This window comes from Zootoca vivipara, chromosome 15 (assembly GCF_965207765.1).
Source record: "Zootoca vivipara chromosome 15, rZooViv2.hap1.1, whole genome shotgun sequence".
Classification (NCBI taxonomy): domain Eukaryota; kingdom Metazoa; phylum Chordata; class Lepidosauria; order Squamata; family Lacertidae; genus Zootoca; species Zootoca vivipara.
The window spans coordinates 16,803,646-16,828,540 of NC_142598.1; the positions used below are offsets into that span (position 1 = coordinate 16,803,646).

At 49.2% G+C, this 24,895-nt stretch overlaps 3 protein-coding genes and 1 non-coding gene across 4 annotated transcripts in view; 2 read left to right on the top strand and 2 right to left on the bottom strand.

Annotated features, from left to right (window-relative positions):
* NCAPD2 (non-SMC condensin I complex subunit D2) overlaps nucleotides 1-8,853 on the bottom strand; it is a 28,976-nt gene extending 20,123 nt beyond the window's left edge. The window contains exons 1-11 of the mRNA XM_035141283.3: nucleotides 8,489-8,853; nucleotides 6,825-6,900; nucleotides 5,965-6,023; nucleotides 5,340-5,521; nucleotides 4,911-5,044; nucleotides 4,492-4,619; nucleotides 4,071-4,194; nucleotides 3,848-3,995; nucleotides 2,697-2,894; nucleotides 1,455-1,589; nucleotides 458-542 (exon numbers count right to left, since the gene is read on the bottom strand). Of these exons, the coding sequence (XP_034997174.3) occupies nucleotides 458-542; nucleotides 1,455-1,589; nucleotides 2,697-2,894; nucleotides 3,848-3,995; nucleotides 4,071-4,194; nucleotides 4,492-4,619; nucleotides 4,911-5,044; nucleotides 5,340-5,521; nucleotides 5,965-6,023; nucleotides 6,825-6,900; nucleotides 8,489-8,633 (1,414 nt within the window). The 5' untranslated portion in view covers nucleotides 8,634-8,853. The remainder of the gene's footprint in view (nucleotides 1-457; nucleotides 543-1,454; nucleotides 1,590-2,696; nucleotides 2,895-3,847; nucleotides 3,996-4,070; nucleotides 4,195-4,491; nucleotides 4,620-4,910; nucleotides 5,045-5,339; nucleotides 5,522-5,964; nucleotides 6,024-6,824; nucleotides 6,901-8,488) is intronic.
* LOC118075513 (small nucleolar RNA U85) lies at nucleotides 5,597-5,914 on the bottom strand. Its single transcript, XR_004691391.1, has one exon. It is a non-coding gene; the product is annotated as a small nucleolar RNA U85 (small nucleolar RNA).
* Nucleotides 8,854-9,583: 730 nt separating the features above from the next.
* MRPL51 (mitochondrial ribosomal protein L51) lies at nucleotides 9,584-13,130 on the top strand. The gene is made up of 3 exons (XM_035141047.3): nucleotides 9,584-9,747; nucleotides 11,861-11,968; nucleotides 12,781-13,130. The coding sequence occupies exons 1-3, from the start codon at nucleotides 9,660-9,662 to the stop codon at nucleotides 12,975-12,977; spliced, it is 393 nt and encodes a 130-aa protein (XP_034996938.1). The 5' UTR covers nucleotides 9,584-9,659; the 3' UTR covers nucleotides 12,978-13,130.
* A 2,372-nt stretch (nucleotides 13,131-15,502) lies between these two features.
* On the top strand, nucleotides 15,503-24,834 carry VAMP1 (vesicle associated membrane protein 1). The gene is made up of 6 exons (XM_088658936.1): nucleotides 15,503-15,541; nucleotides 17,526-17,698; nucleotides 20,617-20,743; nucleotides 20,872-21,030; nucleotides 21,397-21,448; nucleotides 22,299-24,834. Exons 1-6 carry the CDS (start codon nucleotides 15,503-15,505, stop codon nucleotides 22,313-22,315), a joined length of 567 nt encoding a protein of 188 aa, XP_088515062.1. The 3' UTR covers nucleotides 22,316-24,834.
* The last annotated feature ends 61 nt before the right edge of the window (nucleotides 24,835-24,895 follow it).

Sequence of the window (24,895 nt, forward strand, 5' to 3'; positions counted from 1 at the left end):
TCTGTACAGAGCCAGTGGTATAGTGGTTAAGAGTGCCAGGTTAGGAGTGGGGGAAGATCTTTCCCAACTGATTAACTGGTTTTTACCATGCCATGGAAAACTGCTTGAAATGGGAAACATTTCTGAATCCAAAGCAGCCATGGACTTATGAACTGGGCTTAAGCCTCCTTAATAAAGGAGACAACACACAACTACGTACCAATTGCAAATGTCTTAAGGTGTGTTCTCTAAGACATCCCCTCATACAGGCTTTGCTGGAGCTGAAGGTACAATTTTGAATTGTGTTCAAGTCTCCAGGAGGTTTCTGCCTTTTCTCCTGTGTTCCACTCTCACCACTGGTATCAAACTTTGCCTTTCTATTCTCCATGCCTTTTCCTTTTCCATTTCTGCCTTTTCCCACACCTCCCCAGCCAGGGGCACCTCAAATGTCGAGCTGCGGCACAGGGAAGCACATTACCAGTTTTGGTTCTGCCTTTGCTCTTCATTTCCTGAAGTTTCTGCTTCTCTTTCTTAAGCAGCTCAGTTAAGTCTGTGCAGCTCAACTGTGAACATAAGAATTCTTGTTAACGCAGCTAATTTCATGCTCCTCCCACCAAACCCCTTCTTCCCCTACTATCACCAAATTTCATATCCAAATCTTGTGAGATCTAAGGGAATGTGATCCAAAAGTTAGATTGTCTTCAAGTTACCTGAGCGAATGCAGATATAAAAAGGTAAAGGGACCCCTGACCATTAGGTCCAGTCGTGACAGACTCTGGGGTTGCGGCGCTCATCTTGCTTTATCGGCCGAGGAAGCTGGCGTACAGCTTCCAGGTCATGTGGCCACCATGACTAAGCCGCTTCTGGTGAACTAGAGCAGTGCACGGAAACGCCGTTTACCTTCCTGCCGGAGCGGTACCTATTTATCTACTTGCACTTTGACGTGCTTTTGAACTGCTAGGTTGGCAGGAGCAGGGACCAAGAAACGGGAGCTCACCCTGTTGCAGGGATTTGAACCGCCGACCTTCTGATCGGCAAGCCTTAGGCTCAGTGGTTTAACCCACAGTGCCTCCTGCGTCCCATGCCAATATAAGTAACTTATAATAGTTTTAAAAAGATAAAGGCAGCTCCCATAAGCAACTCAGAGGAAGAGTCATTGCAAACTAACTCATGAAGAGTTACTGCCTCTGGTGTGTGGCCCCCTGTACGTTATGAAATTGGGGGTGGGGAATAAGCCACCAGAAAAGGTGTATGTGTGTGTTTTCAGGAGGGGCATAATGACAAGCACTTGACGCTCTGATCTGTCTTGCACATGTTTCATGCAGCTTAATTGAGTTAAACATTTATCTACCGAGTTACCTCTTCTTTTCCATCCAATTGTGTATGAGTAGGAACCAAAGTTTGGGGAAGGGGGTGTATATAGTGGCAGGAGAGGGTGTTTGTGTACCAAGCAAAATGTGAGATAAAGAGCTTACCTTACAGGAGAAAGGATTGTTGGAAAGGAAGGCAGCCAGCAGCTGAATTGCATTCTTAACCACATTTACAGATTTATCCTGTAGGCGACCCACAGCTAAGCATGCTACAGACTGGAACTGAGTTAAGGGCAAAGCCTACAAGCAGGGAGGAAAGAAAGAAAGAAAGAAAGAAAGAAAGAAAGAAAGAAAGAAAGAAAGAAAGAAAGAAAGAGATGAGAGGCTATAAACAGGTACAACCATAGAAGCAGTAAGTGGGACCAATGCCATGTTACCTTGATTAAGTGGTACTAGAAACCTGCATTTTGCTTTTGGCCCTAAAAATGCATATGATGTTTACAACTGCCCTTGAAATATAGACTGGTTCCTACTTGCACTGCTCCCATGAAGGCCTACAGCTGTCTCTAGCCATCACCTGTAGCATTTTCTGACAAAGTCCAGACAGAGACGAATTTCTACAAACCAGGCTGGGAAGGGCTACCTGGAAAAGCCCACTGCCCTATCTCTCACCTTTCCACCCCCACCAATCTTGTATTGTTTCAGTGTTCCTGTACAGGCATTTCCCCACTTACGTGGGGTTACGTTCCGGGTGAAATTTGCATAAGTGGGGAGACTCTCTGGACACCTTTTAAATGCCCTCTCTGCCACTCTCTCTCCAATCCAGACCAAAAATCTGTATCAATAAATACCCACAACTAGAACTGACGCTCTTGGGCCAGCAACAGGCTGGAGGACAATTGAATTATTATCCCCCTCCCCGGCACCGCACATATGTGTGGTCATGTGCAAGCCCATTGTGCCTTAGTGGGGGGGAGGGGGGAAGGATGCCTGTGCTTACAAACGGTGTGGATCTTCTCATAGCCTCATCCATAAGGAGGGGACCTGGAGGTCTGGCTACCATACATGGCTGCCCATTTCCTGCTTTCTTCAACTGCAGAGGACGGGCAAAATGGAGCAGGGGAATACCTCAAAGATTACACAAAGACTGTGAACCAAAGACTGAAGGGGGAGCAGATGCTCAGCAGACACAACCCCACTCTCAGGTGCAGAGGGGAGGAAAAATTAACCCTAAATAAGCCATTTAAACTTGGCAGGACAGGAAAACTAGAGCAAAGCCCCCTCTAATCTAAAATTACCAAGTCAAGGGAGATGGCACTTCCCAATGCAAACTATCCTTCTACCCTTTAAGGTATGGAATTGATAAAGGATGCTCAACTCAAGAGTGCTCCCTCCCTCACAACTCACTTTTTGTTGCACAATTCGGGTGAAGAGTTGCAGCACACGACTGCGCACAAAGCTACTGACATCACATGTGTGCGCCTGCAGGGTGTCCAGGAATTGATCCCTTGTGTTTTTGGAAGCTTCTTCCAGCTGCTCTCCATTCAGCACCTGCAGCAGCACCTCTGCCATAGCAGTCAAAATGGCATTGCGCATCCCATAGCTCTGCAGAACAATATTGTTTAGAAGGGCATTTCTCCTCGCACTTTCAAAATCTCACAAACAAGGGGCCGAGGAGGCAAATGTCCCAAGGAAACTCCCAATATGAAACAGGTTGAATTGCATAATCTCTGCAGCACTTGTAGGCCAGATGCCCACTACAACAGCAGCTCTGTGCCAGCCTGAGCCTATTTGTCATGGACTGATAGAAGCTGCAGGGAAAGGCAATCCAAAACCAGAATATCCTGATGCAACACTTGGATATTATTGATGAGTCAGAACTAGAGAGGCACAGAATTAAGATGCCATACACACACCCCATTTTGTATAGCTCGAAAGACATTTCTGGGCTGGCACATGTGTGCCCCTAGTGTTCCAGCTGCAGCACAGGGTTGTGGCCGACTTGCACGTTGATCCAAACAAGGGTTTCCTCCAAAGAAAGTCTCAGAAACCAACACCACTCATTACCACGTAACCATGAGCAGGGCTGATGCCACAGAAGAGAGGATTTCATGAATTAAGAACCACAGAGCTGATTCTTGTATTTGAACCAAACTCTTCTGTGCAGCTCTCTATGGTTTGTCTGCAGCCTCAGGAAAGCTGACGATCCATTCTAAAGCAGGTTCTGAATTGCAAGATTGGTCCGGGTGCTCATTTTGCCTGAAACCCGAGTACAGTATAGTTATAAGGCAGGCATATGAAGGGAGCGGGGGCGGCAGAGGAGAAGATGCCAGCTACTGGTTCTGAACCTACTGAGGTGCAACCAAAACAAAGAGATGCAGACAAAATAACAGAGCTTTGACAGATGCAAGATGCTGGCTGGGCAGGTGGGGGTGGTGACTTTCTTTGCTTTAAATAAGCCAGTAAAACTATGTCCTCCCATATATGCTCAAGATCTCAGGCCAAACAAAAGGAGAGTTGTGTGGTCTTAACATTTCACATGGTCCCATATTGAGTACCTCTCCATCCAGGTGATGCAGGAGGACACTTATGTTGGCCAGCACTATGGCTGGTGCTTGTCCAGCCAGTTCTACAAGGAAGGCAGCATAGCCCTTCACCCCTGAGGTGTCTCGGGACAGCTCCTGAGGGCACGTCTGTCCAATCTCCCTGAAAAATGAACCAAGAGTCAGTGGCTGAAGCTGCCGAGAACAGGGTGGGAGCAAGGACAAGAGCCTCTCTCACCTTAGCAGCTCCCCCACAATGCTCTTCATTCCATATTCCTTGATCCACACACTCACAGCCTCCACAAACACTGGAGCTACGTGTTCAAAGTGCTGAAGCATCTGCACGACCTTCAGAGTGGCACCTACCAAAGATAGCTGCGGTAAGAGAAGACTCATTTTCAATAAGAAGATAGGTAGGGAAGTTTAGGTTAGGGGTTTATGGTGCACCAGCAACAGCAGCTGGGCTGTATCATGTTGGACACTGGAGTAGCTCTAGAACAGGCATCCCCAAACTGCGGCCCTCCAGATGTTTTGGCCTACAACTCCCATAATCCATAGCTAACAGGACCAGTGGTCAGGGATGACGGGAATTGTAGTCCAAAACATCTGGAGGGCCGAAGTTTGGGGATGCCTGCTCTAGAAGAAAAGAGTAGACTTACTGAGCATATGGCCATAACGCAGTAGAACTACACCTAACAGATGAATTACTGCATCTCGTGTAGGCCGATGTCTCTGGTGGCCAATGGTAGGGTTCTCCAGGATGCGGTAGCAGCAGCCAGTCACTAAACTGGAGGGAAAATCAAAACAGGAATCAGAACAAATATGGATTATATCGGGGAGAACAGAGAAATGGGAGGGATATCAGATACAACACTGCAAGCCTTGAAGGCACACATATTACTGGTGATAAAAAAATCCCTGAATTATTTTTCCTTAGTTCAAGTTTGCCTTGTTGCCCTAATCAATCCTTCCTCCTCGCAAACTGACTGACCCGTCACTCTTCCGCAATGTAAGAAAGTATGCTTTCAGAGACCTTGCCCAGAAACAGCTTCCTGCTCAACCCCTCCAACATTCACACCTGATAAACTCTTCCTCCACTGCAAAATTGTTCCATAGGCGATGAAGGTCCAGCTGAAGTAACTGCGTGAGCAGCTGCACGACGTGTTGCCTTTCGTCCTCCCAGAGAAAGCCTTTAGCCTGGCTCTTCTTACCCTGTTAACATAAATGCAAGACATCAACTTCAGGTGTGAGTGGAAGAGAAGAATGAGCACACACAACACCCCTTCACGAATTAGGTTCCACATGTTCAAATTGCACTCCTAAGATCAATGCACGAGCTTGCGGTGGAAGGCCGTGTCCCTTTTTAAGTTCTCAGCTTACATTTTATGTATCAATTATTTTTATCATACAACTTGAAAGACTGATTTTAAGTTGACTTTGGGGCAACTGTCCAGAGATAAAAAAGGGCCATCTTAAGCCCAGCAAGTTTTCAGATTCAGCCTTCTACCTTCTTCTTGGAATCCAGCCCCACCAGGTTGCTTTTGCCACACTCTGTTTCAAAAGCTTCCACCAGCCGTGCTAGTAGGTAGCAGTTCATCTTGAGAGCATTATGGTGAAGAGCACGAAGTGAAGATGCTAGGTCAGCACTGTTCATGATGGCTGTCAGGGCACTAGAGTGACTGGCGACAACTGTAGAGAGAAGTGGGAAGATGGATCACCAGGCATGCTCTTGGCACATAGTTGCCTTAAATACAAACCCACTGCAGCTTTCAGATTACCAAAGACTTGTGATCATGTTGCCTCAAAAGCCATAACTCTGGCAGCACCCAGCAACCTATAACCCAGGCACACTAGGCTTGTCTTGTGTCCATGCCCCTGACCACTCCTTGCAACACTTTGCAAGAGATGGATGCCTCCTCCAGAGAGAAAGCCAGAAGGAATGGGATATCCTGTAGGTCTGCCCTTACAGTGGACACACATAGCTTTGCACTGACCACCAAGATTACAGACCTCTATAAGGGGAATAGGCTGAGGGAGCAGCCTGCCAATGAGGTCACATTTGCCTTGATAGCATCATAAAGCTGCCAAAAAAGAAGTCACACTTTCTATGACCTCGAAGGGGCCTCACTCACCTTTCATCATCAGTTCTAGGGCATCTTCTTTAAGAGCAGCATCAACAGTTCGGAAGTGGCTGCCAGGCAGAGATGTGAAGTGCAAAAAAGGGGAAAGCAAGAGCCAGGTTCAGTTCAGAACTGCATTCAGTGACCCCAGCTCCTAAGGCATACGGTGCTTTTAAAGTACATTATGTAATGCAAGGCCTGTATCTGCTGTTGGGTCAAAGACAGGTTAGGAATGCTACTGGTGTACCACCCACACTACTGCTTTACAGCTTCCCTGACTGAGATTGTCTCAGGTGTGATGCTGGAGAAATCCAGAAAAGGGGTTTTAGATGACTTCACTTAGGATCCAGCTTGGGAGTTCACAGCCTCCAATGGTCTTTCTCAAGTGGTCATTGGTCAAAAGCACAGAGCAGAGCACACCTTCCACTTAGTCTGTGCACTTTGGGGAGGGTGGCAGTCTGGAAATAGGTGGAGTTGTTATCACCTTGTTGTGATAGGCAGTCCACTTACAGGTGAGGTTTGGATTTACAGTGACAATTCTCCCCTGCAAGGGTGGTGGGACTAGTTAGGATAGCCCACCCCTGCAGCCTGAAGGTACTGTATCTTATTCCTAACTGCTCTAGGTTTCCTCCTCAGTGAATAGAGCAGGTGATCCTACTGAGGCACTACTCTTATGATGGAATGGCGAGACTTGTAGGGCCACTGACATGATCACTCCTGACAGCCCTCTCCTATGCTGTGCAGCCCACTTTGTTCCTTGGTATACTGAGGAGCTGCATTACCATTAATAAAAGGGCCCCAGGGACTCTCAACCCCAAAAGGCTGAACACTTTCTAATAATAGCATTAATGTTTCCGAGCATGCAAACTCACTGTAGGATACTGTACACTGTATCAAAATGCTGCAGGATAGCAAGAGCTCCTTGTGTGCGAAAAACTGTCCGAAATGCTGCAGAGAGAGAGAGACACATACACACACACACAGAGAGAAAGAGACCACATGTGAGAGATAAATTTTATATAGCTGGCTAGGCTATGACTCACTGTGACTTAAATCAGTGTACTTCCAATTACTACCCTTAATGCTGTTCAGCATCAGAAGAATGTTGAAAGTAAACAATGGAGCAGAGCTAGTTCAGCTCTAGCTCTGCTAGCTTTAAAAAGGGATTCACAGAAGGTAGATCTATTAACAGCCATCAGCCACAAAAGCATAACTGTCAAGTGTCCCAATTTTCCAGGGACAGTATTGGAATGACGAAAGCTATCCCAGCTTGATTTGATCCTGGAATGTCCCTATTTCCCCCGCTAGTGCTGCAGCACAGTGATAAGAAAAACCATGGTGCATCTGCAGCAAAATAACTGGATGCCTTCACCTGCCACAAAGCATGTCTTTCCCGTATTGGTCTCCACAGCCACAGCAGACACTGCAACTTTCCAATAGCTTGACCTCACCCCCAAAGGCAAACTCCTCCACTGTCTCCCAAGACAGACGGATGCCAGCTGCTGCCACTGAGATCAGAGAGGATGATGAGCCAACACTTGTCCAGAGCGGTGGCTGCGAGGGAGCGCCCTGTTGCCTCTCCATGGCTGCCGCTGACAGTTTCCTCCCCTAGGCAGCTCATAGCGGCTGCTGGAAAGCAGGTGAGGAGAGGCTGCCACCAACAAGGCCCAGGCCCGTGAGATGTGCCAGCTTTGAGGGGCAATAATAAAAGGGGAGGGGAGCCCAAGGAGTCTTGTTTTTTTAATTAAAAAAATGCTTTGTGTGTCCACGTCTAATATTGCCCCTTTCTAATTTCTTTATTGGTGTGTGTTTTTACAGAACGGTGGATGGTGTGTCCTATTGATTTAGTGGTAGTGGTACTGGCACTTCTGATAGGAAATGCTCTGCATGGGGGTGGGGAGGCAGACAAAAATGGGGAAGTTGAAGGTTGTTGAGAACGTTGGAGGGTATGCAATAGCTAGCATGGGGTAGCAATTAAAAGACAGAAGCGTGAATCAGTAAACTCCAGGGTTTGAATATCACTTATGCCATGAATTAATTTGATAGCCTTAGGCGTCACTCTTGGCCTTAGCTCCTCCCACTGCAATATTAGCCACATCTCATCAGCAGAGCACATGCTCTGACTCCCCCCCACCATCCCTTCCATGAATCCTTACAACTGCATATCAATACTATCCAATTTTTTATCCTTCCAAATTGTCCATGCTAATGTTTAACCTGTTTACAATGGTCTTGTAAATAAATTATAAATTTTCCCATTCTTTTTAAAAAGTTATTGTCTTCTTGGTTGCCATTTCAGCACTGTCCACCAACTTGGTCTGCCATTTTTCTCTGGTCGGGGTTGTCTACAATTCTGTGATTCTCTCTCTCTCTTTAATCAATCAATCAATCATTTATTGTATTTGACTAAAAGTCATTACTCAGGCTGCACGGTTACTCGGAAGTAAGCCCGGCTCAGATGAAGGCGGGAGGGAGTCTTACTCCAGAGTAGGCCTGCCCCGAGCCCCGGCTACGTCAGCGCTCGCCTCCTACCCACCTGCCAGCTGCCCCGGGAGCTGTTTCGGGGGCAGCACCTCCTGCACCACGTACTGCGAGGGCCCCGCGCCGCGGAGCAAGTCGGCGGGCGACAAGGGCAGGCTGAACTCCCAGGAGGGGGCCGCAGTCGGAGGAGCGTCGGCCATGGCCGCTTCGGAAGCGCGCGTGGAAAATCCACTCAGCAGGAGAGACCCGGAGAGCAGACCTTGAAACACAGCCCGTCCTCAGCGAATGGGGAAAAGCGCGGGAAGCAGGAACGCCTGATCGCAGCTTTGCAGCGCGCGCGCACACCCGCCGCCCAATAAGAGACAACGGAAGAGAGATGACGAAATGCGCGCCGCCACTTCGAACGCTACCCGCTCGCCCAATCACGACGCTGAGCCCGGCCACCCCAATCACGTACAGAGGGCGGGGTTCTCCAACGGCCCAAAATTCCGATTAGAGCAGCCTCGGAAGAGCTCAGCAAAAAGCATAGAGATGTGAAAGTATCAGATACTTCCGAGACAATGATTCTTCAGCATCAGCTTCGTTGGACTGGGCATGTTGTGCGGATACCTGCTGATCGTCTCCCAAGGCAACTACTCTATTCCGAACTTAAAAATGGAAAGCGCAATGCTGGTTGTCAACAAAAGAGGTTTAAAGACTGTCTCAAGGCAAATCTTAAAAAATGTATAAACATTGACAACTGGGAAACACTGGCCTGCGAGCGCTCCAGTTGGAGAACAGCCTTTACCAAAGGTGTCATGGGCTTTGACGACACTCGATCTCAGGACGCAAGGGAGAAGCGTGCTAAGAGGAAGGCACGCTTGGCAAATCCACACCGTGATCAACTCCCGCCAGGAAACCAATGTCAAAGTCAAAGCCATTTCTCACTGATTTCTTTAGGCAACTCACTCCCCCCCCAAATTAATTTATTTAAAGCGTGCTTTGTTTCTTTCCTAACCCCCTTTTTTCAGCCCTAAAAAAGTATTCCAGATTGGCTTGCATTCCCCCCCCCCGCTTCCTAGCTCTATGGTAATTTCATTCTATTCCCATTAAAAAAAGAGAAAACCCATGACCGGAAACTGTGCGGAAGCGATGCATTCTGGGAAGGTCCCAAGATGGCGGAAGTTGACTCCTGAGGCCGCTATGGTCGTCTGAGCAGGGAAGAAGTTTAGTAACTCGGGATCTCGATGGCGGCGGCGCTGCTCTTGTCAGCCGCGCGGGGCTTGTTGGGCCGCAGTTTGCTTGCTCCCGAAGTGAGCCGGCCATTCAGCACAGGTGAGTCAGCCCGTCTGCGCGGAGGAGAAGTAGCTGTGGTTGGGGGGGGGGGCGTCGCCTGACGATGACGTCACCGGAGCCATGCCGCCGTAGTTCCCAGCTATTTGAATGCTTACAAAGCCTACTTCGTGTATCGTGCCATCAGGGTTACTCAAACTTGGTTCCCCGGCTGCTGTTGGACTACAACCTCCATCATCCCTAGCTAGCAGGACTAGTAGTCAGGGGTGATGAGAATTGTAGTCCCAACAGTAGCTAGGGACCCAACTTTTGTTCCATTTAATACGGTAATATACATTCACATCATTATTATCAACTTTACCTCTCTGGCTCCTTAGAGCCTATCGACTTCCCTCCTGCCTCATGGCTTTCAAAATTAACCTTTATATCACTGCATTTTATACGTTTTCCAATTCTAATTATGCTCATTACAAAATAACTCTAATTTAAATAAATATAAAAAGGGAGGGAATTTCTCTTTACAAGTCTTCAGATAACCCTGCTAGTGATGTTACTTGTTTACAATAATCTTTCAAATATCAGATGAATTTACTCCAGTCCTTTTGGAATATTTGATCATGCTGGTTTTGGATTTTTCATGTCAGCTTCGCCAGTTCCGCAAAGTCCATAATTTTCATCTGGGGACCCAACTTTTGAGTCACACTAACTTCTGTGAGCTTGTTCACTCAGATCAGAAGCAAATCCTGCTAGTTTTAATGTGGCTTGCTTCCTGGTGACTTAATCCCTAGAAATAATTCCTAGGTAGCTTTAATCTCTGCCTGGCACATGTAGACTTGACTTCAGTGGGGAACACTCCTGCAGAGGGGTGGATCCAACCCTTCTTGTGAGGCGTGCTTGTGGGGTGTCCCTGTTTAATACAGTGGTGGTGATGTGTAATCCTTTAAGGGTCATAACTATGTTCTGCTTTGTTTCTGGGCCCAGTTGAAGATGTCAGTTTCCCCTCCTATAAAGTGCCACATGGGTCCTCAGGCTTCAGTACCCAAAGGGACACTTTTTTTCCATATGTCCCATGAGGTTATCAGCAGAAGCCCTTCTCCAAGAACTCTGGCTGCAATATTGTACACCTTCTGAAGTTTCTGCTCCTCGGTTGTAACTGTTATGCTGACTGTTGGGGGCACTACAGCCATACCTTGGAAGTTGAACGGAATCCGTTCCAGAAGTGAAGGTGGTGAAGGTCCTCTGTGAGTGCCTGGAGGCGATTGGAGGATGGATGGTGGCTACAGATTGAGGTTGAATTCTGACAATACAGAAATCTCCCTCATCCTGAATGGTGTAGCTGTGCCCCTGAAGGAGCAGGTGTGCAGCCTGGGAGTCATTTTGGACTCACAGCTGTCCATGGAGGTGCAGGTCAATTCTATGTACAGGGTAGCTGTCTACCAGCTCTATCTGGTGCACAGGCTGAGACCCTATCTGCCCGTGGACTGTCTTGCCAGAGTGGTGCATGCTCTAGGTATCTCTTGTTTGGACTACTGCAATGTGCTCTATGTGGGGCTACCTTTGAAGGTGACTTGGAAACTGCAATTAATCCAGAATGCGGCAGCTAGACTGGTGACTGGGAGTGGCTGCTGGGACCATATAACACTGGTCCTGAATGACCTTTAAAGCCCTAAACGGCCTTGGCCCTGTATATCTGAAGGAGCGTCTCCACCCCCCATCGTTCAGCTCGGACACTGAGGTCCAGCTCTGAGGGCCTTCTGGTGGTTCCCTCACCTGCCCTGTGGAACGCCCTCCCATCAGATGTCAAAGAAATAAGCAACTATCCTACTTTTAAAAGACATCTGAAGGCAGCCCTGTTTATGGAAGTTTTTTAATGTTTAATGCTGTATTGTGTTTTTAATATTCGATTGAGAGCTGCCCAGAGTGGTTGGGGAAACCCAGCCAGATGGGCAGGGTATAAATAATAAATTATTATTATTTTATTAGCATGGGTGGGTATTGATCCCAAGTTGCCCACATCTAAATCTAACTGAGTAAGTAGTATTTTTGGACATATGCAATGTGAGAGCTTCCAAGGTGAGTACCTAAAGAACAGCTCCCAAAGGTGGAGTTTTTACAATGATAGACCTAACATTTCTGGTCACTTTTTCTCTTCCAGGAATCCCTAACCAAATTCGTGTGAAGGAGCCCCCCCGCCCCGAACCAGTCGATCGATGGACAGAGAAACGAGCATTGTTTGGGGTCTATGACAATATCGGCATTCTGGGTAAATATTGGGGATGCAGAGTTACTGAACAGATAAATCGGGCAGCATGCAACTTTATGTCAGCAAACACAGGCTTTCTCTTCCTCTCCTCCCTACCCTGCAGCCCTCCACAGTTCCCCAATCTACTCTGGAGGGTCCCTCAACCCATTGTTTCTTGAGGGAGGGCGAAGGGAGCTGACATGAAAGCCTCAATCTCGGGGAGATGTATGTGCTGGCATTTGATGACAAGCAGTAAGGGAAATGCATGTTTATCTGTTAATAGGTATTTGTTAAGAGTGCTTCCCAACCGAAGATGCACACGGCAGATAGTTAACTCTTTATTGTCAAGGATAATACTTAACACTCCCCCTCTACCACTTTATGTACCTACCCCTGTCATAGCCCAAGACTCTGCCTGCATGGCAACCTCCTCTGCTCCTCCCTTTTCAGTCCTCTCCTGGTTCTGGGAGACAGTGGTGCAGGAGAGGGTGAAGAAGTACATGGGCCCTTCACTTACCTGACCTGCCTCTTCCTCCTGTTCTTTCAATCCATCCTGCAGCTCCGAAGCTCCCCCTGCCTCCGACTCTTGCCCCCTAGCCGATATAGTTTCCCCAAAATCACTGACCCCCCCTGCCCTGGGTTAGACTCCAGCTCCTGCCAGTCACTGACAGCATTTTTATTATTACTTTTGTGCTCAGAAGGGGGCCGGGCAGCACGGGTGCCTTGGGAGGTGTGTGCAAAAGAGGAAGGGGGACAGTGTCTGGCTATTCAGCCTACAGCCCCAAGGCTGACCTCTTTTTTAATGTCTGTTGTATCTCTTTCGCTCTTTTTAGGGGACTTTAAGGCCCACCCCAAGGACCTGATCAGAGGCCCCAAATGGTTACGTGGCTTTCGGGGGAATGAGCTTCAGAGGTGCATCCGCAAAAAGAAAATGGTGGGTGACCAAATGTTCTTGGACGATTACCACAACCTGAACAAGAGGATTAGATATTTGTACAGGCGTTATAACCGCACTGGGAACGTTCGCTAGCATCTGTCTTGAAGAACATGGTGCAAAATATTTGCTCACGTTCTTAGGGCTCCAAAGAGAACTATGGGTGTGGAAAGTTGTTCTAATGATCTTATTCTGATTATGTTTCCATTGTATGCCACTTCATCTACCAATATATTCCTGTACAATGTACTAATGTCCCATTGTGAGTGTACTGCTGTGACTTTTTTTCCAGTCCAAGGGCTACATATCCTAGTAGAGATATTGGGAAGGGGCATACAAGCTAGTGATGGGTAATGTAGGCTACATTCCAACCATGCAAAAACCAGAGGTTGCTACACACATTTCCCTCCATCCTTCATCCATGCCAAAGCAGTTGAGGAGGGTATAGAGAAGGGCCTTATTAGAAACTCGGATATATAAGCTGATTGTCAAATGGCACCTTAAACCAAGGTTACGGTCATCACAATGGAATGTTTAGGTGCCATTCCCCCCCCCCATGAATAACAACAACAACAACAACAATAATAATTATTTTAATCTCAAAGCGGTTTACAACACATTAGAACATAAAATAGAACAATCCAGAATGAAACAAATTCAAGCTTCAAGGAAAACATTTCAGATCCTTCTCTAAGTGACATCTTGCTTTCCTGATATTTATTTACGTCCTTAATTTATATAGTTGCCCCATAGCAGAAGTACTCTAGGAAGCCAATGCGGTGTATAGTTGTACCTTGGATTCCGAATGCCTTGGACGCTTTGGCTCCCGAATGCCGCAAACCTGGAAGTGAGTGTTCCAGTTTCTAAACATTCTTTGGAACCCGAATGTCCAACATGGCTTCCGATTGGCTGCAGGAGCTTCCTGCAGCCAATCAGAAGCTGTGCTTTGGTTTCCGAACGTTTTGGAAGTTGAATGGACTTCTGGAACGGATTCCGTTCGACTTCCAAGGTATGACTGTAGTGGTTAGTGTGTCAAACTAGCACCTCAAGCCTGGGCAGCATATATGGAGGTCCTGGGACTTGCTGATATTGTCCAAACAAAGGAAAGCAGAGGAATCCCTTTGGCACCAGCTTGGCTACAGGACTTGCTGGAAGGAGGTGTACAAGGTGCCTTAAGGACTCCACTAAGGATCTGTGTAGGGTTTACTCCTTAGCCCTTTCTTCTCTCGAAGATATCCCATAAGGAAGCTGAGTTTTAGGATCAGTTTTCCTTCTAGATGGGCTACTTTCCCAGATTGACAAGCCCCATCTGCCCCTCACTTCCCACAACAGCACATGCAGGAACTGCTTTCTTGACCATTGGATCCACTATTGGTCTCGTCCGCTCAATCCACCGAAGCCTGTTTTCACAAGCAGGGGACCTCCGTAACTCACTGAGGGTTTGAGACCCATCGGCTACCCTCACCATGTACATGACATGTGATGCTAATTATTTCCCCCAAGAGTTAAATGATAACTAATCAGAGGCAGCTACAGGAGAGCTATGAGATTCAGCTGAGGGTCAGATGCCCTGTCAATCCCAGCAGGTATATAAGAGGACGACCCCGCCCGCCCAGGTCTGCAGCCTGCCCAGGCGAATCCAATCGTCACCATCACTGACTTTGTCTTGAGACAAGGTGGGTCTCTATTCCATCAAGTAATCCCTGACCTTTGAACGTCTCCTGGCCTGCAATGCAGTTTCCCCTCCTTTAGTCCAGGATGAGCCCTGGAAGCTTTTCAGCTGAATTATGTGGAAGGAAAAGCAAGTCTTCACACCGGCGATTAGGATAAAAGTCCGATCAAGACTCGGTTTATTAGGAGAATTAGGTGTTGGAGAAGAACCTCATCAGCAGTGTCGGATTTATGTATAGGCTAAGTATGCTGAAGCCTAGGGCATCTAAATTTAGGGGGCCTTGCTAGCCCTCCCGCTCCCCAGTGGGCAGTCTCCCCTCTCCCAAAATGGGAAAACCAAGACTTCATGCGAGGGCAGGGCAACTTGGCCCTCATTAGATTCTGGGCTAGCCAGTGGGGCCCAATTTGAAGCAGTGGGATGCAGCTTGATTTTTTTTTTGTTAGGGCTCCAGTTCACAGCCAAAGTCTACAAAATCTTATAAATAAAACCCATCTAGATTGCCCTGGTGCAGGGGCCCCCGTAGGAGCAGCCTGCAGGGCCCAATTTGGCCCAATTGCTCCAATTGCCTGAAGGTCAGCCCTGATGAGACTGTGCAGGGGTTGGACTGACAAGCCCTGCACCTTCTAGGTCCCTGGTGTCACCATTCAGAGTACAGACTCTAGGAATTGTTATGGAAATAAAGGGACACTTATTGGAAATCAGTTTTGTCACCTCTTCCCCCCCAAACCGCAATACAATGAGCCTAGCTCACAGTCGCATAAGCACTACACTACAGCATGGCCATAAACTTGTATGTTCAACCGCTGAAATATACACCCAATAAGTAGCAATGGAGATCAGGGCCGTCTTAAGCTTATCTGGTGCCATGGTGCACGGATCCCTCCGGCGTCCCCCACCCCCACGTTTCCCTCCGGGCGGGCAGCAGCTGGAGGGCAGCTCCTCCGGCGCAATGGAGGCTCTGGGCGCCACGCCGCGCAGCATGGCGGAGGTAGGTGAGGGTGGCAGTTTGGCGGGGCTGGAGGGAAGTTCCTCCGGTAGGGAGGAGACTCCAGCCGTGGCGCGGCACGGTTGAGGCGGGCAAGGGCGGTGGGGCTGGAGGGCAGCTCCTTTCGCAGGGAGGAGACTCCAGATGCGGCGCTGCATGGAGGAGGCGGGCGAGGGTGGCGCTGCTGGCGGGGCTGGAAGGCGGCTGCTCCGGCAGGGAGGAGGCTCCAGGCGTGGCGCAGCATGGCAGAGGTGGACAAGGGTGGTGAACTGATGCTGGGAGGTGCTGCATCCAGGGTCCGCCTCTTCCCTGGTTCCTTCCAGAACTTGGCCCGTGGTTTCCCACGCCACTAGCTGCTATGGCTAAGCCACCCCTGGTACAGCCATAATGGCTAGTAGCCATTGATAGCCTTCTCCATGAATTTGTCTAACTGTCTTTTAAAGCCATCCAAGTTGGCGACCATCACTGCCTCCTCGGGGAGGAGTGATGCGGGTGGCTCTGTGGTCTAAATCACTGAGCCTCTTGGGCTTGCCGTTCCATTGCACCAGAAGCGGTTTAGTCATGCTGGCCGCATGACCCAGAAAGCTGTTTATGGACAAATGCCGGTTCCTTCAGACTGAAAGTAAGATAAGCGCCGCAACCTCAAAATTAAATTGAACTGGACTTAACTGTCCAGGAGTCCTTTACCTTTTAACGTACCTTGGGGAGAGAATCCCATAGTTTGACTATGCCCTGCTAGGGCGTGTTGAATTTTTTACCTTTCAGATTCCCAAAATAAGGAATGCTAAAAAGTTTCAACATGACTTGGGAATTTGAAAGATATTTGGGTTAAATTAATATAGTTTTGCTTGGTAAATAACTACATCAAAAATACTGACTTTTTTATTTTTTGTGGAATTTCCAGTCATTTTAAACTTGTCTTATTATTCTTTTAAAATTGCATAAAAATAATTAAAAACAATTGCCAAGTATTTGCAGTAATGTATGTATAAATACCGGTATTTTATTATTTCTATATTATAATATTTTATATTGTATATTACGGTTACATGCACACATAATTCACTAATGTTGTGCTGTAGTTGTATTTGCTTCTTTGGTAGGTTGAGTAATCTTTATCAGTGTATTAAAAATTACTTGTTGTCAGTGCTAATACTACTGCCATCCTAATGGGTGGGAATTGACCTACAATGGCTTCTTCAAGACTGGGGACATTCATTCACGCATATGAGCCACCTAATTGTAACTGGCAGAGAGTTGTTGCCTTTTGAACTCCCAACTCTGTGAGATGACTGGTTCTGTTGGATCACATCAGATTGGATTGCCAGATCTGTCTGAGAAGCTAAAAAGCAGAAACAGCCAGAAGACTTGCTGAATATGCTGCTTTGCCAACCATTCAGTGCTCAGCATGGCAGCGGAATGTGGGTTCAAGCCCCACACTGGGCAAAAAGGCTTCTGCACAGCAGGGGGCTGGACTAGATGACCCTCGTGGTCCCTTCCAACTCTACGATTCTTCAGGTTGCAGCAAAAGACGCGTTTATCCAGTCTACTTCCTTCCAGCCCAAATCCAGCGCTCAACTCAATGCAGTAATAAACTCTCGCCTGAAACCCGGAAGACTCACTGCTGGCCAGATGGAGCAGCGTTCTCCTTCCTTTCCCCCCTGGTCAAATCCTGGCTCTCTCCACTGACCTCGACATGCAACTCTCCCGCTTCCGCCCTGCTGGCCAAAACAAAACCCAAAAAGCATAAGAGAAACGGAAGCTGAGATTTCTTGCTCCCGTCTAACGATTAAGGCCCGACTGGGAGAGCACCGTCTAAGTATGCAGATTGAGTAGGACGCTGATTGGCTGCCGGACGGGGGAGTGTCTCTTTCGGCGGACAAGAGAAGGTACGGCGTGAGCGCCTATTGGCTCGCCGAGCTTGGCCGGCGACAATGGAGGGCGTGGCCAGGGCGAGAGGGACTGCCCCCTCCGACCGTCTATAAAGCGCGCGGGGCAGCAGCGCGGCTCCTGCTGCAGCAGTTCTCCGAGCGCCTGCGGGAGAGGCTCATTGACGTGGACGTTCCCCCGGGTGGGCCGTCGACCCTTGCTTAGCGCCGCTTCGCACGCTCGGTCCAGCGGCCAGGAAGAAAGGGATCTCCCCGAGCTGAAGCCGGCCATGTGAGTAGCCGGGCTGGGTAGTGGGCGGTGGGTGGGAAGATGGAGTCTGCCCTGCCCTGCTGCGGTCCGTCCTGCGCTGCGCTGCCGCCTTCCCCTGCGCGGCTGCGGCACCTGCCGAGTTGCGCATTGCAGCACCCGCTCCCGCCCCCGCCCCGTTCTCCTTCCCGCCGTCCGTTCCCTGCTGCCCGGTGCTGAAGTCAGATGGGGCGGGAGCAGCCGGCGCGGATGGCGCAGCATCCCGCCCGAGGTGGCCGCGGCTCTCCGGCCAGCAGCGCTTTTTTCATTTTTTGCCTGCTGCAGTTGGCCGGCTCTATCCGCTGTCTCCTGTCCCGCAGCATCGCTGCCCATTTGAAACATTGTGCTGCTCGTGGGGAAGCGAAGGGCGGCTCCGTTGTGTGGTGTGTGTGTGTGTGTGTGTGTGTGTGTGTGTGTGTGTGCGCTAGGAGGAAGGGAAAACATTCGCGGATAAGGGGGGCATTTTCGCACGTGACGGTGCCTGCACGTGTGAATGTAAATATGCGGGAACGGTCGAAAGGAGGGTGGTCAAGCTAATGCGGGTTTTACGGTTGGGGTAAAGCAGAAACACGCCAAAACCTTTGCGTTGGGTGTCATGTGTGACCGAGGCGGCTCTGCCCGGCATGTGCCACTAGGGGCGGGGGAAGGGAGTGCGGAAACCTCCTTTGCATGAGCTTGTGTGTGGAGGAATCCTTCAGAGCTCAGCAAAATTATATTGAGCTGACCCTAGAGATCTCAGTAGCAGATATTGAGGAGGGATGGGAGAGAAGAGAGACCTGTGGTTTTGAGATAGAAGGGTGGTTTAGAGTAGGAACACTCAGTTTTGTCTCTGCTTTCCTTTGGACTTCTGCAACTATGAAGTCTTTGCCGTCTCCAGTGAAAGCATGCCTCCATCCGTCTCCTTTTATCTGTGGGCCAACCAATGGCTGCCCAGTGGTGCTGCTGCTTCAAACACCTGATGGCAGATTGTGCTAGACTAGTCATTGGTCCAGTATATCCTGGTAGCTTCTTTCCTTGCCCACAGTTGCCATGCAAGAAACCCAGCCTTGCTGTCAGAACTGGGACTTAACTGCTAGTTCCTCTGACCTCTCCCCTCCTTTCGCTGCAGGAACAAATTATTACGGCAGCAAAAGCCCAAGGATATTGGTAGCAAATTTCTCCTGTGGCAAAAAACAACAATGGTCCAGCCTTGTGACACAGCAGTTATTTCGTGTTTTGCCCACACCTTAACAGACCTGGGAGCTTGCTAGGTTTCCCTGGATGCTGAAGAAGCTGTTTGACCTTGTTTGCTGCGATGTTTGCTCTGGCGGTGTAATTGCAGTCACAATAGTACAGAGCACTTCACACATACACATCCTAGGAAGCCTTACAACAGCCTTGTAAGGGAGGCCAGTCCTCCCATATTGCAGGTTGGGGATGCTTAGGCAGACAGTGGCTTGCCTACAACTGCCTAGACCAGGCACCCCCAAACTGCGGCCCTCCATATGTTTTGGCCTACAACTCCCATGATCCCTAGCTAATAGGACCAGTGGTCAGGGATGATGGGAATTGTAGTCCAAAACATCTGGAGGGCTGAAGTTTGGGGATGCCTGGCCTAGACTGTTGCTGAGGTGACGTCCTGGGCTCATAGCTCATGATACCAGCTGTGTCACCCTGATTTTATCCCTCATGGACAGGTGTCCCTGGCAGGTCAAAAACCAGTTGAGGAGCATTAAGATGTCACAGCATTGTTGCTTACTGTCAGTTGTTTGTATTCTGGAATTCTACCTCACTTGGCGTGTTTAGCTTCAGTTGCAATCTCTGTGGCATTTCCTAGTTTAAGAGCGTTAGATGAGCCACACTAGATAGATCAGGCCAGCGGTAACCCAGCCACATATATCTGGGAAGTTGTAAGAAGGGTATAGAGGCAAAGACTCCTGCCTCTGTTTTTCCCCTAGCAAGCTAGTCTTGAGAGATGTTTCCTATGAGCATAGAGGTCTACTTTGGCTGTCATGGCATGTGGATGTGGAGACCTGTCTTCTAAGCCAGAAATGGGGAACCTGTGCCCCTCCAGATATAGATTAGCCAATCATGTAGATCCATCCCAATCAGCATAGCCAGTAGTTAGGCATCATGGGAGTTGTAGTCTTACAACTGTTGGAGGACCACGGGTTCCCTATGCGCTCCAAGCCATCTAAGCTTGTGGTCTTCACTGCGTCTTGTACAACCCTTTGCTTGAAGTTCTTCTTGGGTGACCTTGAGTTCCATGGTTGGACGAAGAGAAAAGCTTCTCTCTGTACTGTGCGTAATCCTCTCATGTTCTGAGTTGTCTTCCTTTTGGCTTAAGGAAAAGCAGTTGGGTCCTCTTTCTACATGGGGAAAGTAGCCCAACTCTTTGATCATTTTTGGTTATCATTTTGGTGTCTTTTCCAGCTTTAGAATGCCCTTGGCTGCCTCCTGTTCTGCTAGGAATACAACATTGGGAGCTGTCGTTTCTAGTTGCAGTTGAGTTGCTTATCTCTGTGCTGAGGGCCCCAACGTGGCCCTGTGGTTATCTGGATGTCCTCAGCCACATGCTTGGTGCCCACCAAGGCACATTGCTGCTCCAAGTTTCCATATTTTTAATGGTTTTTCCCCCCTTGGGTTGGGGGTATTGTTTTGTTTGGGGGACGTTCCTCTTTTTGTGGGGTGTTTCCTGCTTTCTTCTGCCTGCGTCTTATCTGTTGGGAGGGATGTGTTAATCTTTTGCTTGTTTGGGAGGCGATGGGAATGTTCTGAGCACCAGCAGTTTTTCTTCTGTGGTGCCCACAGCAGACATTTAGCTCTCCAGAAGTGCCCCTATTCCCCCAAAGGTTGGGGACATCTCATTTGGGGGGAGCACCGGACACGTGTGACCACTTCTTGCACCCTATATGCCTCCGCAGGTCTGATCCAGCTCAGCAACCAGGGACGGGGCAAGAAGGGGAAGAAAATGCTGGAGGCCCCCCTGGAGCGCCCCCAAATTTGACCAGCAATCGCCGCCTGCAACAGACCCAAGCGCAGGTGGAAGAAGTAAGTTGCTTAGCCCTCCTGAGCTGTTCTCATTGGGTCTTCATGCTTTCTTCGTTTCCAGGTGAATTCAGCTGTCCCTTTTCTTTTCTCTCTCTCTCTCTCTCCCCCCCCCTCCATCCCTCTTCCAGGTGGTGGATATTATGCGTGTGAATGTGGACAAAGTCTTGGAGCGAGACCAGAAGCTATCGGAATTAGATGAAAGAGCAGATGCGCTCCAAGCTGGTGCTCAAGTATTCGAAAGCAGTGCAGCAGCGCTCAAGAGAAAGTATTGGTGGAAGAACTGTAAGGTGAGCTTTGGAGGGAGCGGGGAGCACACAGCAATTTTACACTGGTAGATTGAGACAACAATCGCAGTCCTATTGTGCTGCTGTTTCCCGAACTGGAGGGGGGAGGGCCCATCTATTGGAAGTAGAATGAATGCTCTGAGATTTCAGGTTCAATCCCTAGAATTTCTAGAGAAAATATATGTCTGGGTAGCAGGGCTGGGGAAAAAAAGTAAAATCTGTGCCTGAGACTAGAGAGTTGCTGGCAGCTATAATAGACCAACCTTAATTGACCTGATGTTCTCCCAGATGTTCTGGGCTCCTAGCTCTCTTCAGCGGGGTGCTGTGTTGGTTAAGAATGTGTGAGCTCACGGTGACTCTTCTCCCCAGATGATGATCATGCTGGGAGTGATCTGTGCCATTGTGGTCATCGCAATTGCACGTAAGTACCAAGGGGGAGCCAGGGGGAACTGGGCTTGTGACTGAGCACCGGATAAACAGCACCGTCCTGTGGGTGTGAAACTCTACCTGCTTACCTCTCTCCTCTGAGTGATGCTGAAGCCCAGCAGATCTGTGACCCTGGTGCCTTCTAGGATAACGGGGTAGTTTTGCCTGCTGGATGAGGGCAGAGGCATGGCATTAAGGGTGGGCCTTCCTTTCCTTGGATGTTCAGCCTGTGTTCAGTGTGGGAGGCTTGGTGTAACATGCCCTCTTGTTCTCTCCTCTCTCTTCCTTCTGTTGCTTCCTGTCCCCCAGTCTACTTTTTTACCTGAGAATGTGGTCCCTTTCCCCCCTCCCTCCCCAGTCTGCAGCCTCCTTTCCCCATCTCCCTTTCCAGTCCCAGGTGTTCCTCCTCCCTCCTCCTCCTTTCCTTTCCTTTCCTTTCTCCCTTCATTCCGGCTTAGTCATCAGTTTTCCTTTTGGTTCTATTTGCCTTCCATACGAGACTTTAACACACTGTTTCCAGATTTGAGTTGATTTCCCCCTTCACAGCTGCTGCAGCAGCCTCTGAGCAGGGCCACCTCGCCTTGGAGGGTGGCAGTGGGACGAGAGGAGGAAATGTGTGGGGTGGTGGAGTGATGCTTGCGGGTTTGAGGCCTACTCTAGGTGTCCGCTTCTCTTGCTGTGTATTTGCTTTGGGACAGCATTACTTACATCTCTACAGGTGGCAGGAGGAGAGAGGAGGGGCGAGCCCCCCCCCCAGCACCAGGGAGAAGATTTGGATATTGTGACCCCAGGGTAGTGTTCCCTTAATGTGAGGCATAAGCTCACGGTGTTTGCTCTGTCTGCAGAAATTCTGGTCCTATGAAGACAGGACATCTCCTTGCAATCCTCGGGCAACACTTGGCCTCACCAACCCTAGCAGGAAAGATGTTGGTTTGATCCAGTCTCCTCTGCTCCGGGGAGCAAGCGCACCATCCGTGGAGGCTTGCATTCCCAGGATCGTCAGAAGTAGGGACAGAGGTGTGCATCTTGCAGTTTTGTGGCCATGTGGTTTGCTGGAACGCACCGGCACTTAGATGGAGCTTGCTATTCAAACAGCAAGTCCCAGACTACTTGCTGCTTAGCTGGATACCAAGTCCTGCTGCAGAACAACAGTAGCAGCATGTCCCTCTTTGCTCTTAGGGAGTCGCAGAAGGGTTTTCTTCTAAAAAGCAGGCCTGTTGTGCAACAACAGGCCTGAATTCTTACCTAGTTTTTAGACTTCTTGGGTCACAGGTGGTCACGCAGAATGCCAGCGTTTCCAGGGACCGCTTGAATGCAGATTCACATACATGCCTTTCATCACTCCTATTTTTTGGCCATCACTTAATGATGCTCCCAGTGGTGAGCACGTGTGTATGAATTCATGCTTATTTTGCCACCTGACATGCTATGGAGGTGCTGTATTGATCCTGTTTGGAAGAGAAGCCCAGTGCAAATGGGTGTTAAGTTTTAAATCTGCTTTAGAGTGGGTTCTGCCGTGCCCGCCAGTCAAAGACACAGGAAGTGGCATAGCTATGAAGCACAATCAGAGAGAGAGTGAGAGTGGGGGAGAGGGGAGAGAGAGAGAGAGAGGTGTTTGGGTATCCCAATATGGCTCCAATCAGAGTTTGGCCAGAAAAGAGAACAGTGTTGAAGGGCGGAGGGAGAAATGGAGACTGCAATGCTCTAGGACAGAGATGGTCAACTAGCGGCCTGGGGAGCTGTATTGCGGCCTCCTTGGACAAAGCAATATGATCTGGACCCTTCAATGTTTTAACCCAGGAATACTCTCCCCATAGCATGCTGCGAAGGTGCTGACTCTGTTTGCATGCTCACTGCCACGCACCAGCATTTCATTTGCAGAGCCCATCTCCTTGATCTCCCCCCACCTTCCTCCACCTCGGGGGGATGCCTAGAGGAGAACAGGAACACCGAAGCTCTCCGCTGGTTTGGACAAACCTCTCCTGTCTCAGCGGAGCTGGGCTGGCGAAGCGCAACACACCTGAAGAGGATCCGGGGTCCGTTTTGTTTTGTGATGCTGCTGTCGCTTTGGGGAGGAAACACAGTAAGGTGTTTAAAGAGCCCTCTTGATCTCTTCTGGACAAGATCTTGGTTTTGATCTGCTGCCGTCTGTATTAAGAGGAAAGCCCTCCTGGCTGCTTTCTTTTGCTTGTCTGTTCTCATGGATGTTGTATGTTTTGCGCCTCTCTCTCTCTCTCTGCCCCTGCCCCCTTTTTACCTCTCCACTTGCTCCATCTCTTAATGCATGGGCAAAAAAGTTTACCCCCTCCCCTAGGCCCTCTGTGCCTAAAGCAAGGGATGACTTTCTCTATGCAGAGGACTTCAGCCGCTTTCTCACGCACGTGTGGTTTCTGTCTTTGTAAGGAACACAGCCGTAATATTTTCCCCCCTCTGGCATGTGTCGATACGCCAGCTCATCTACTCTTTAATCTCCGCCAACAAACACTCCTCTGCCGCCCAAAACGAGTCTGCGTCCTCTGCCCTGAGTGTTAGTGAGAAGGGGGTTGCTGCTTTTAAAGTGGGAAGGGAAGAAGAAGGCACAGTAGTACCTTGGTACTCGAATGGCTTGGCTCCCAAATGCCGCAAACCCGGAAGTAAGTGTTCCAGTTTGTGCACCTTTTCTGGAAGCCGAACGTCCGACATGGCTTTCTCTTGAGTCCAGGAAGCTCCTGCAGCCAATCGGAAGCTGTGCCTTGGTTTGCGAACGGCTTCGGGAGTCGAACGGACTCCCAGAGTGGATTAAGTGCAAGAACCCAAGGTACCACTGTACTTAAAACCTAGGCCACAGCACCCCCTGGAAATGTATCCTATCTTTAAGCTGTAGATCGTAGGCGAGGAATGTAGCACCTAGACAGGAGCAGGAGATCTTGCAGGACTAGTTTACAGCACAGCCGGATCTGCGTCCCTGTCTGCCTGCAGCAGCCATGCTGTGGTCGTGGAGATCCTTTGCTCAGTAGACTCTGGTCAAACCTGCACCCTGGTAGAAGGAACCCGCGTATGCAACCTAGCTGGTGTTTGCGTGGCGCTCTCTCATGCTTTTGCACTCGTGGGTGGAGCACATTTGTCAAGAGGTTGGCCCCACAGCTGGCGTCGACTCTTCCATCATGAAGGGCTTATGAGCAGCCCGCAGAGGCCGGAAGGCTTGGCTATAGTGAGAAATGGCCTAAGCTAGGGCAGCTCCTGACTTGGGACCTCAGATAGCCATACCGTGCTTTGTTCCTCCTTGTCCTGCCTTCCCTTATCTTACTGGCATAATGCACCTTCTGTTTCCTTTGCATAAACGAGCTAAATTCACTGAAACCATCGATATGAGCAGAATAAAGTGTGTCAAGATAAACCAAATAACCTGCCGTGTCATTTTCCTAGTCTGGTTCTCTTTCTGGAAGTCAAGTCTTGTAGAACG